A 12,981-nucleotide genomic window follows, 5' to 3' on the forward strand; every position below is an offset into this window, starting at 1 on the left:
CATTCTACATTTTCGGTCAATGTGGGGATCCTGCCTCTCCACTGTGCTCAGCATCACTTACTGAAGCATACAGTGAGTTGATGGTAACAAGATGTAAGATTTTAATATACATATTAACTCTAAAAGTTAATAACTTCCAAACAAATTAACCAGTTTTAAAGAACCAATTGTTAATAGCGCTTGAACAGCACTACTGAAATAACATTTCAGAATATTTATTACTGTAACATATATTGAGTTATGAGTTGGACTGTTGAGTCCAAGGACAAAAAACCGTATTTCTCTGGTAAATAAATTACAAATTGAGTAAATATAGTGGCAGTATGAGGCAGTACACAACCATAGTTATCTGCAAAATTTAAAGCTTATTTATGTTTAATGACAGATAACAGCAAATAAGGGTAAGTTAACCATCTCACAGATTAAAATGTAAATAATGAGAAAACCAAGGACCCCAGTAAATATCTGCCACCATGGGAAAGTAGGCAAACTTTTAGTTTTATTTCATGTGTAACATGTGTAGTAGCAATAATTTCAATGTATATTTGTGATTTTCAGTACAGATTGTGTCTGTTTAAGGGTAGCAACCATACCGACTGAGAACAGTTTGCTTTGAGATCACTGAGGATGGGCAGACGGACTGATAAGCGATGTGTTAAGTCACGATAGTGACTGAAATTTTTAAGTGACCAGTGTAGAAACCTAGAAGAGTTCTAGACAGTTAGCTTTGTTAACCCTTACTTTGAGTTGCATCATGTTCCGAGTTGGAAGATTTTCTGCAGGAGTTCTGGAACCCAGAAGAGTCCCGACAGCTAGTTTTGTGGATTATGACTTTGAGCAGCATCATGTATGGACTAATTGATTCTCCACATAGCTTTGTGAACTTTGCACTTTCACAATCTAGCTAGTGACTCTGCCAGTCATCGTTTCTCTCGCAATATTAAACCAAGGTTTAATAAACGTTTTTACTTCTGAATGATAACCAGCTGGTGTTGGCAACATTATTTACACCACGAATGTAACCTTGCCTGCAACTGATAATTATTAGGAGTTATGAGAATAATTTACAGGGTAATGCAACAAATGTGTGGCCATCCTCTAGACACAAATCAGCTAAAATGCATTAAAATTACAATAACTGTAATTTGTCACACACTTAATAAACCCTTTGACTTGGCAGAACTCTAAGAAGTAATACAGGTAATTATGTCACAGACTTGTTTCTGCATCCCCGAGACCGCTTTCTGTGGAATCCATGGAATACGATTAATGTAATGTAATGTGCTTGCTGTGTATAGCCAATGGGGAACGTTGGAGAGATCACATGTTGACTGCTGGGCATTGCCATAATGTGCTGCCCATGCCATAAGTTTTCTCTTGCATCATAAAGCTAGTGTGCATTTCCTTCACAACTACTGTAAAGATTTAGGTCTGAAATGGTAAAGTTACATTTCTAAAGTGATCATCTCCCTGCCCCATTAACACAGGCTGATAGCCTTGCAAACAACCCTAGTCACCCACATGTAATCTATACACTGAATAAATTCCTTATGGTCCTTGAAAAACACAATCATATCCATAAGGATGTCCATATATTGTCAATCCTGACCAGGCATACACTACACCTTTACAGCAGCCACATAACGAAAGCTGCAGTAAGGAGATAATATTTTCTGTAGACAGCTTTTACACAAAATGAGAACAAATTTTAGCATGCCAAAGAGAAATGTAATATTAAATGAAGACCTCAAATTCAAAAGTGTGAAGAAATTGATGTAGCTAACAAAGTCAATAATTATGTCTAGAATAGAGTGGTCCTCATTAATAATACCTGGAGTCGTTGAAGTCGAATCAGTACTTGATGCTAGTGGACTGGGCATGCTACCAGGTGTCACTGGAGTTTGGCTGCTCTGAGCCATCATCTTCTGACGTACTTCTCTGATTTTCAACTGCAAACTTGACTTACTTGGGAATAAATCTGCATGTAATGCCTACAAGGAAAAGAATATAATTTAAATTAGTTAGTGGTAATGCTTTACAAACTCATGATATCATTGCACAATTACTAATGATATTTTAAATGGCTAACCTTTTGTTGTAGTGACAACCAACCAAATAATTGTAATTTCTTAAAAAAATCAAGAAGTACCAGTGTTGTTCAGGTTTCATCTTTATGACCTGTACCTGTGACCATATCACTCTCTCACCTGCAAAGTCACTGGCCTATTGACACATAACATCAACCTTATCTTGTAGCTTCACTAAACAAACTGTATATATGTAACTCACGAACTATTAGATCCGCCTACAATGGACATTACTATGACACTTGCATTTGGTGTTCAGCTGTCTAATATTTTATTGAGAAAGAGCACTATATGAAAATCATCATTTGTCCAGCTTCAACATTTTCTATTAACAATCATACAAAGACACATGATAAATCTAAGTCACTTTTAGCAGTCACAGACTTTTCTATCCTTTTCTTCTATCTTAATGGCTACCAATTTCTGAGGTAACATTCAAGAAAAAAGAATTTATGGCTTTAAATTTGCGAACAAAGTGAACTGCCTTCCTCCCATCCTGAGTTCTATAATTCAATTTTAAATTTATCTTACAAAACTACACTGTATTATAACAGTTAAAATGCACCATAAGAAACAATTTTTTAGCAAAATTCATATATTATGAGCATTATCTTAGGTCTATATAGAAGTATGTGCCTGGCAAAAGATTACTTCTCTGTAACGTATGGTAGTTCCAAAACAGTCTACTTAAAAATAATATCAGAAATTGGAATAGTTCATCTTGATATCTGGGGCATGTGTATACCAAATCAACAGAGCAATAAGGGGATGAAATGGCAGCAGACTCTCGCAAGAAATGAAATAATCAGCTGATTGCTATGATTCTACAGAAATAAAGCTTAATTTAGATGGCCAGATAATAAAACTGGAACATGTCTCTGCAAAATAATGGACGATTGGGTATTTAAATTGACCTTGCAGAAAACCTAATGGGACACTGACCCCTGCTTGTGCCAAATGCAAGCAAACTGTTTACATCTGTGGCCCCTTGCTTGATGCAAAGACTATGAGGGAAATGATTACTTTCATAACTATTCTGAAAATAGAATTCTATTAAAAACCATACAGAATACTACTATATTTCACATCTTACATGGATGCAACTTTTGTTAGCCATTATTTTGAGATACCTACAAAATATACACATTTTCATAAGTGTGCATTGGGTTTTTGAATTGAAACACTATCTATCAAGAAGGACATTACACAATGGAAAAGTATTGCACTCTGGATAGAGCATTCTTTCTTTCCTAGTGCAAATGGTATAATCAACTGTCAGCAAGAGTGTAAAGCTGTTTCTGTGATCAACTGTCTTTGATTTTATTTACTGGGATGGGCTGTGACATCAAAAGCTAAATTCATCTGTGATGAGATTAATTATGGGATGGACTTATTCTACTTACACAGTAGTTAGCATTGCTGACTTATGTTCTGTGGATCGCCAAATCAAATTGACCACTAACAATTATTTGTTAATTAGTATTTATTATTTCTGGAAGGTTCTTGAAATTTCTCACATTTCTGATCTTACATATTCTGGAATATTTGATGTTTGTATAAATAGCAGCACTCTCCATCCAAGAGTTGAGTTCAGTTCTGTATGTACATTGGTGTTCATAATAAACACTCTTTCAGTGCTAACTGTTGTACTTCAATGACAATCCTGGTTTCAGATTTGGACTTGAGAGTAGTTACAATGTTACAGTATTTGGTGGAGGTGCTGGGTACTTTAAAACATATAACGATATGTCACTGTGGTTCCAATCAGGCAACAGAAATGGGCAGGAATCAGAATACAAGCAGTACATCTTTTCCAATGTCTGTATATTCAGAATACCAATGGATTCTAAAAACAGCAACAAGTCAGCTGCACATCGTGCATTCATCAGTTTTTTCTGGAGGAGCTAACCAGGACCTGAAAGGACTCTACAACTTTGCCAAATACAATAGATGGGGTTCCATTATGTGTTTGGCAAACACAGCCCAGCAGTGGTTCGAGAACAATGAAGAGAACCTCAATAGTGGGAACAAATTCCATACCAAACTGAGAAAAACATTTGCTGACAATCAGCAGCAACTTCTCTTAGTGAAAGAACAAAGTCCACTGTCAATGGAAAATGATGCAGTCTTACATACAGAATGTTTTGACCATATGCCACATTATGAATCTGAATATAAAAGAAGCTGACAAAATGTCACACATGATGAAAGGGGTCACAGAAGACATGTACCAAGCCCTTCTGATAAAGGATATCACAACATCAGAGGAATTCATCAAGTGATGCCAAGGATCAAGGAAAAACAACGGAAAAGGAGTCGGACGAAAGAAGTATGATCGACTCTCAAATGTGGTCCCTATTGCAGTTGTGGAAGACCGCCATGACCTTGGCTCTCTTGTACGTCATCTAGCGAGAGAAGAGAGACCGAATTTTATGGCAACCAGAGGTCTCAGGCTGAGTACACACGAGATAACAGCAATGAATGTTGACCCCATGCATCTGGAGGTAATATGAATGTTGATGAAGATGTGTGTCAACCTGTAGCACATATCTTCATCACCAGTTGAATGCATGGAGAAGAAACTTGGACAGACTTATTCTGTAGTTATCATCCAACAACCCTATATCACCTGAACATCACAGGTACAACCAACTTCTCTGCCAAGTACACTGTCCCACACAAGAACACACATTTGGAGGAAAGAGAACAGCACACCAGTGTGTTTCCACTGTGGATGCCCTGGACATGTTGTACATTACTGCAGAGAAATAAGATGAATTTTTGATGACTACTACACCCCAGATATCAACCATCACAATGGTTCTTTTCACAACAGTCAACCTTTGGGACAAAGACCCTCAGCATGCCTTGGCAAGCATTCCCTGTCACCGTACAAAGATACCAGCCACTCACCGAGCTGCCACATTCAGAAAAGCTAAGTGAGGTGACCAACTATGGAGGTGAGGCCGCCATAGATGAAAGTCACCACAATATCAGGAAATCTTACTGATGGCCAACTGGTCCGGGCACTAGTTGACTCGGGGGCTTCCTTATCGGCAATGTTGAATGCTTATCGTCATCAGCTAAAGACTATGTTGCGTGATACAAAAGCAATTGTACTGAAAGTCACAAACAGGAAAGACATTTATCTGAAAGGAATGTGAAGAAAGAATAACTACCAATGACAGAATACGGGCCTACAAATTTGCCATTTTAGCACAATGTTATTCACAGATGGGGCTTCTTGCAAACATCAGACACAGTCATAGACTGTGGAATATCACAGCTCCACATTGGAAAAGCTATTCCAACAAGCACACACAACAAAGATTGCACTGGGTGGTTGTTTACCAATAAAGACATTGTTACCCTGCTGCCATCCAGTGAGATGCTGGATTAAATTTTGAAGCATTTGTCAATTGCAAAACAACGCTCAGGTTCACAAGACAAATCTACATGGCAGTGATTATCATAAGCTTTGTAGGTGGTCAAGAGCTTTGGATCACTAATTGTCACAAGCAGCCACATCTGTCATGTATGTGCACAGAGGCAGCCGAACCAGTCCAGGAAAAGCAGCTTAGTGCCAACGACAAACAATAGTTCTCTGCCACCAGTACAGAAAATCCAGGGGAGTAAGATACTATTAAACTGCTAATAGCACCTGGCCTGACGGGGAAATGATGCTGGTGAGTCTTAGCCATTCTACGCCAATTTTCAGATGGTTTCAAATCTGAACTGAACAAAATACAGACCAAGTGGCCCACTGTAAAACACTATATCAACACTGTGGATCATTCACCAATTAGCCAGCATTCATACAGGATGTCGCCAACTGAAGGACTGATTATACATGAGAAAGTGAAGAAGAAGATGCAAAATGACATCACTTAATCTGCAGAGTGTCCTTGGTCTTCTCCTGCAGTCCTTGTGTAAGAGGAGGATGCCACATGCTGTTTCTACATCGACTACTGACAAGTAAACAAAATCAGGAAAAAAATGCGTCCACCCCAGACTGCTCAAAAGGAGCAACATATTTCTCAACTATGGACATGATACAGGAACCTTGAAAAATCGATGTTGACAAGGATGAGAGGGAAAAGGCTGCATTCGTAACACCTGATGGCCTCTCTGAGTTGAAAGTTTGCCATTCCGGCTTTGTAATGCTCCGGCCACCTTCGAATGTATAATGGACAACCTGATTTGACACCTTAAATGGACGACACATCTTTGCTGGCATAATGGTTTTTTCGAAGACATTTCAAGAACACTGAAGCCACCTTACAACCATATCGAAGTGTGTTCAGACTGCAGGTCTCTGCCTGAATCTGCCAAAGTGCCTCTCCAAAACCCAAGAAATAAAAATCTTGAGGCACCAACTGAATGGCAATGGAGTCCGTCCTGATGCAGAAAAAATAAGAGCAGTCGTAGATTTTTCACTTTCTCAGCACATTTGTGATGTGAGAAGTTTTCTCAGAATGTGCTCACACTACTGGCGATTCATAAAGGACTTCTGCAACAAGGCATTGCCAAACTGTCCTGGGACGAGGCGCAAGAAAGAACTTGCCTTGTCCTTAAGAAGGTACGATCATCATCTCCAGTTCTAGTATTGTATGATGAGAATGTGTAGATAGAACATCACACTGACACTAGCAGTTATGGTATAGGTGCAGTTCTAGTGTAAATTCAGGAAGGTGCAGAAGAGGTGATAGTTTATATGCTTCCAGAGTATTCTCGAACTATGAGAAGAACTACTCTACAACTAAAAACGAGTGCTTTGTAATTGTTTGTGCCATCAACAAGTTCTGGCTGTATTTCTGTGAGGACTGTGGTAGGGAAGGCGAATGGTCAACTTCAGTTTATTGGGAGAATTTTAGAGAAGTGTGGTTCATCTGTAAAGGAAACCGCATACAGAACACTGGTGCGACCTATTCAGGAATACTGCTCAAGGGTCTGGGATCCGTACCAGGTCAAAGGAAGACACTGAAACAATTCTGAGGCAGGCTGCTAGATTTGCAACCAGTAAGTTCGAACAACATGTAAGTGTTACGGAGATGCTTTGAGAATTCAAATGGGAATCCCTAGAGGGAAAGGTATGTTCTTTTCGAGGAACACTATTGAGAAAATTTAGAGAACAGGCATTTGAAGCTGACTGCCAAACAATTCTACTGCTGCCAACATATATTGTGCGTAAGGACCACAAAGCTACAAGAAATTAGGGCTCATACGGAGACACATAGATAGTCATTTTTCCCTCACTCTATTTGTACCCTCCGACACACACCATACAGTGGCTTGCGGAGTATCTTTTTGGATGCAGATGTTGGTTTATTTGGCAAACCATTCACCATTGTGATAGACCACCATTCTCTGCACTGGCTGACTAGTCTGAAGGATCTATCTAGCTGATGGTGAGATGGGCACTGAGACTTCAGGAGAATGACATCACACTTGTATACAAAAGTAGACACAAATATCAGAATGCCAACCGTCTTTCAAGGAATCTTTTGGTGGAACACACCAGTGTAGATGAAATTTTAGTCATTGTTGCACTAAATGATATTGTTATTGAACAGAGAGAAGATCTAGCAGGGCTGAAAACCATACAAGCCTTGAAGGTGAATCCCATTTATTAAAAAAACACTGTATAAGAGGAACTATGACCCAAAAGGGCAGAAATCGTTGCTTGTCATCCCAGCTCATCTACGGCAGCTATCCTGAAACATTTCCACAGTGTTTCTACACCTGGTTACTTGGGATTCGTTAAGACTCTAGACAGAATCAGATGCATATGTCACTGGCCAGACCTTTACCTATATGTCAGACACTATGTGAGTCACTGCAAGGAAAGCCAACAATGGAAGCATGGGCTTCAATTATCTCCATAGCATCTGGTACCAGTTCCACCTGCAGCTGCCCGGGAAGTGGGTGTTTGTGTTGTCATCATTCCATCATCATTTGTGAAAGTGGCTAGATTGGACTGTGTACAGATTGGGAATTTGTACGGGCACTGATGACTGTGCAGTTGAGTGCCCCACAAACCAAACATCATCAACCACCTGCAGCAGTGCCATTCCACCAAACTGGAATCCATGTCTTGGGGAGGTACCCAAAGTTAGCAAATGGGAATCGTATAATAGTATGTGTTGACTACCTGTGCTGTTAATCAAAGCTGTGCTGACTTCCATAGCTTTCAGAAATTGCAAACTTCCTTCTAGAAGACATAATTCTGAAGCATAGAGCATCCCATGCGATGGTATCTGATTGTAGGAAAGTTTTCCGTCGATACTAATATCAGAGGTAATTTTACATTGTGACATCACTCACAGGATGACAACTGCCTACCACTCACAGGCAAATGGTGTAACAGAATGCTTTTGTAAGACTCTGACAGATGTGCTCTTGACATATGTTGAAGCTGAACTGAGAGACTGGGATAAAATACTGCCCATTGTGACATTTGCATACAACACAGTGAAGCATGAAACTGCAGGCTTCACACAATTCTTTCTGCTCCACTGTCATGAGGCCGAAACAAAAATGGATACATCATTCCTATTCAAATTGTACAATACTCAGGATGACAACATGAAACACCTCATCACGAAGACTGAATAAGCACGACAACTGGCTCACATATGGACCCTGGGTGCCCAGAAGAAAGACCAAAGCCAAGCACCAGCCCGTGAGACACAGCCCGGGACACTTGGTACAGATTTTTATGCCTATGTGGATATGGGGACTATTGGAAAAGTTATTAAAGCACTACTTTGGGGTGTATCATATCCTTCATCACTTATGGGACATCACATACGAAGTAAAGAATTGTGACCCTTCATCGAGAAGAAAAAATAGAAAGACATCCTCCATGTCCTCCCTACGAAGTTCTATTAAAGTCTTGATACACACAATGATGATGGGAACTTCTCATTTATGGACACTGAAGACCGGCTCAACTATTTCGAAGCTTTGATGGGAGGTGCTACCTCTGACATTAATCATAGTGAAGAGGATGGAACAACACAACCAGAACACAAAGATCCACCAGTGTTGTCATACAGAGGAAAAATGTAGATCCCAGGTGCTGAAGTAGGTCCCAGTGAGAACTCCTGAAACAGTGGGTTGCTGTTTCTCCAGGAGAGGGAGCAATGTCACAAGCTGTGATGCATGCAGAGTGCAGTTACACTTAGTACCATTGGCTGACATGCTGCAACTCACCAAATCAAACCAAATATCTAGTAATTATTTTTTCTTTAGTATTTATGATTTATGGAAGGTTCTTGAAATTTCTTATGTTTGTAATGCTTGTATATTCTGGAATATTCTAAGTCTGTGTAAGTAGCAGCACTCTCCATCCATGAGTTGAGTTCTGATCTGGCTGTACCTTAGTGTTCATAATAAATGTTGTTCACTGATAACTCTGCTTTTGGATTTGGAATTGAGTGTGGCTATGAATGACAATATGGTTTAATACATTGAAGGAATTTTAAATAGTGTAACTGGAAAGAGAGAGATGGCCGTGGCCTTTCCTATGAAAATCTGTATTTTATCAAAACACTTCAAATTCAGAAGACATATCCAATGTCTTTAACATAGTGATCTGCAATAATAAAATAAGAGAAATCAGAGCTCAAACGGAAAGATTTAAGTGTTCCTTTTTCCCACGTGCCATTCGAGAGTGGAATGGTAGAGTAGTAGTATGAAAATGGTTCGATGAATCCTCTGCCGTGTACTTAAGTGTAAATTGCAGAGTAACCATGTAGATGTAGATGTACATGTAGATGAATGTGTCTTGCTCTTAATCAATAATAACCTATGTTTTGCAATGTGACTTTTCTTAGTGCAACATTAACATGGATAGTTTATGTATGAATAACATATGATAATTACATCAGTATTTCATTTGCTGATCAGTCATACGTAAATAAAAACCCTACCCTGAAAAATGTGGGAAATCACTCTGTCTTGAGGAGGAAATAAAGTCCGAACAGGCCTTGAAGGACTACCCCACCAACCGGCTGTTGTGTCATCCTCAGATCTTAGGCGTCACCAGATGCGGATACAGAGGGGCATGTGGTCGGCACACCGCTATCCCGGCCTTTGTCAGCTTTCATGATTGGTGCCACTACTTCTCAATCAAGTAGCTCCTCAACTGGCCTCACAAGGGCCGAGTGCACCTCGCTTGCCAACAGCACTCGGCAGACCCAGATGGTGCCCATTCATGTGCTAACCAAGCTTGACTGCTTAACTTCGGTAATCTGACGTGAACCAGTGTTACCACTGCGGCAAGGCCGTTGGCACTCTGTCTTGAGCACTTGGCTAAAGTTTTATAGAGAATGCCGCTGAACTTTATTAACACTTCAGCAAAAAATTAAGTAGTTCTCTTTGTTAAATGTTGATCATCTTGATCATTGTGTAGTACGGAAAAAATTTAAAACTGAAAGTAACAACCATAAAATGGTGCACAAGTATTACATTTGTTTGATACACTAACACTCTTTGAATAGAATCTCATTTTCTTTTCTACGTAACAGTCAGTGATCATAAGCTGCACAGGTATCTGTATTTTCAATGTTCCAATGTGTGTTGTACTTAAGAACAATTTTGAGTTAAAATCTGTCATGGGGAAGTGAAGGGAATTCACAATGGTGCTTAACACATGATTACATCAGAATGGACATAGATAGACTACAATACATAGTGACTACCCCTTCCTTACACTCTCTCTCTCTCTCTCTCTCTCTCTCAACAATGAAATAAAAACACGAGACCCTTCCTCAGAGTATTTATCAGGTTCTGAATTTCATAAATGTATCTAAAGTCAAAGAGCACAAAAATTTAAAAACATGAATAAACAAATAATATCCTTGCATATTTCATTATGGACTTCATTTCAAACACTACATCATAACACAACAATTTGATAATGCCTTTACAGGAGAAATTTTGTCTTGTGCCAATAAAGGTAACCAATTAAAACATCTTGATGCTCCATATAAATATGGAAATCAAAGTGAAATTGTAAGGCCTCAATTTTTTTAAATAACAGTCTACATGATCCCATTCTTAGAGGAGCTTCAGCTGAATTAATCAAATTGAAATTGACAGCCTCATTGTTGCCACTGCTTTAACAAAGAATTTAGTTGGTTATTCATTTCTTCTTATGTTTTACTGTTTGTTAATTAGGAAATTAGCCAAACTGTTTGCCCTCTGATCCTATTCATACTGCAAATTATGAATTTCAAGCAGTGGACAAAATTATGCTTATCCTTAACACTGAAAGTAATATTTAGCACTAAGGTCAATACCTCAAATGTGAATTTGATAATAAAAGTAAATTTGCATGGCATGATCAGCTGTGAGTCCCTTAAGGAGGATGTTCAACCGCCCGTTTATCTGGCAGTAGACAGAGTGACTATTATGTAGCATTAATGTGTATAAGTTTTAACTTACTTTATTTACCTTATCACAGCAACAGTTGAATCAAAAACACTCCTGTATTCCTTTCTTTAATTTTTTGTATAAATCAACTGCCATTTGTTTTATTCTGTATACTGTTTTTTTCATGTTTCAGTTGGGTTTGTGTTCTATCTGAAGAAGGCTGTGCCACATACAATAAACAACTGTGGTGTAAGGAAGCAATGGATAAAGCTCTGAATCTGCAAGGGGAAACAGGTCTCATCGAGATGAAAAGAGTTAGATTTGACAACTCTCACAATTGGAAGAGCTACTCCTATAAATGCAGTAAACCAAGACTTGGTTAAATACAGAAGCATGCTTCACAAGCTCAAAATTTTATAACCATTTACCATGTGCTGAAGGGGATATCAAATATTTTCTGAGCAAACAATGATGAAAATAACCTATATTTTAAAGAAAGGACAGCATAATAATCTCAACAGCTAGAGAGAAATTAAGTTCCAGAATAGTTTGTAAAGTATATGGTACAATAATAAACACACCACTCAGAATATATTACTTCCTATTTCATATGAGCAGCAAATGGATGCTCTGCAATTATAATTTTCTCACTTCAAAATAGATAATACAAGAATAGAGAGCATATGATCTGTAAACTTAGACAGCATTCCTAGATTTCCAAATGGATTTGGCTAGTAGGCAAATATTGTGCGAGAGTTGATGTTGAAAAAAGAGAAGGGTACCCAAACTGTTTAATTAAATACATTCAAAGTAACCTAAAATAACACCGAACTGTTACAGATATGGAAAGAAACCAGTCAACTGAGATACATACAAACTCAAGATTCAGACAAGGGTCTTCCCTCTGGAAATAAAAATTGCTTACAAGTATTTGAGCACTTTACACTGAGCAGTAATAATTCAAGAGAAGAAGCATAAACTGGAAGTGACAGTGTAAAAACTATTTTTGCCATGCTCTCATTATAATTAAAAAATGTCAAGGGTTAAAATTAAACACATGGTATTTTTTGGAAAACAACCTAGTTCGACCAAAGATACTAATCGACGAGGTAAAATTGAGAGTTAATGAAGGAAAAAAATTCCTGATAAGATACTGTGATGATAATGGCCCATGAACCATGGACCTAACCGCTGGTGGGGAGGCTTGTGTGCCTCAGCAATACAAATAGCCATACCATAGGTGCAACCACAATGAAGGGATATCTGTTGAGACGACAGACAAATGTATGGTTCCTGAAGAGGGGCAGCAGCCTTTTCAGTAGTTACAGGGGATGGATGACTGACTGATCTGGCCTTGTAACATTAACCAGAACTGCCTTGGTGTTCTGGTACTGCGAGCAGCTGAAAGCAAAGGGGAAACTACAGCTGTAATATTTCTCGAGGGGTGTGCAGCTCTACTGTATGGTTAAATGATGGTAGCATCCTCTTGGATAAAGTATTCCAGAGGTAAAATAGT

At 38.7% G+C, this 12,981-nt stretch overlaps 1 protein-coding gene across 1 annotated transcript in view; it reads right to left on the minus strand.

Annotated features, from left to right (window-relative positions):
• LOC126248540 (uncharacterized) overlaps positions 1–12,981 on the minus strand; it is a 351,785-nt gene that overhangs the window by 11,967 nt on the left and 326,837 nt on the right. Inside the window, exon 23 of the mRNA XM_049949599.1 lies at positions 1,832–1,991. Coding sequence (XP_049805556.1) covers positions 1,832–1,991 — 160 coding nt within the window. The remainder of the gene's footprint in view (positions 1–1,831; positions 1,992–12,981) is intronic.

This window comes from Schistocerca nitens, chromosome 3 (genome assembly GCF_023898315.1).
Source record: "Schistocerca nitens isolate TAMUIC-IGC-003100 chromosome 3, iqSchNite1.1, whole genome shotgun sequence".
NCBI classification, from domain to species: domain Eukaryota; kingdom Metazoa; phylum Arthropoda; class Insecta; order Orthoptera; family Acrididae; genus Schistocerca; species Schistocerca nitens.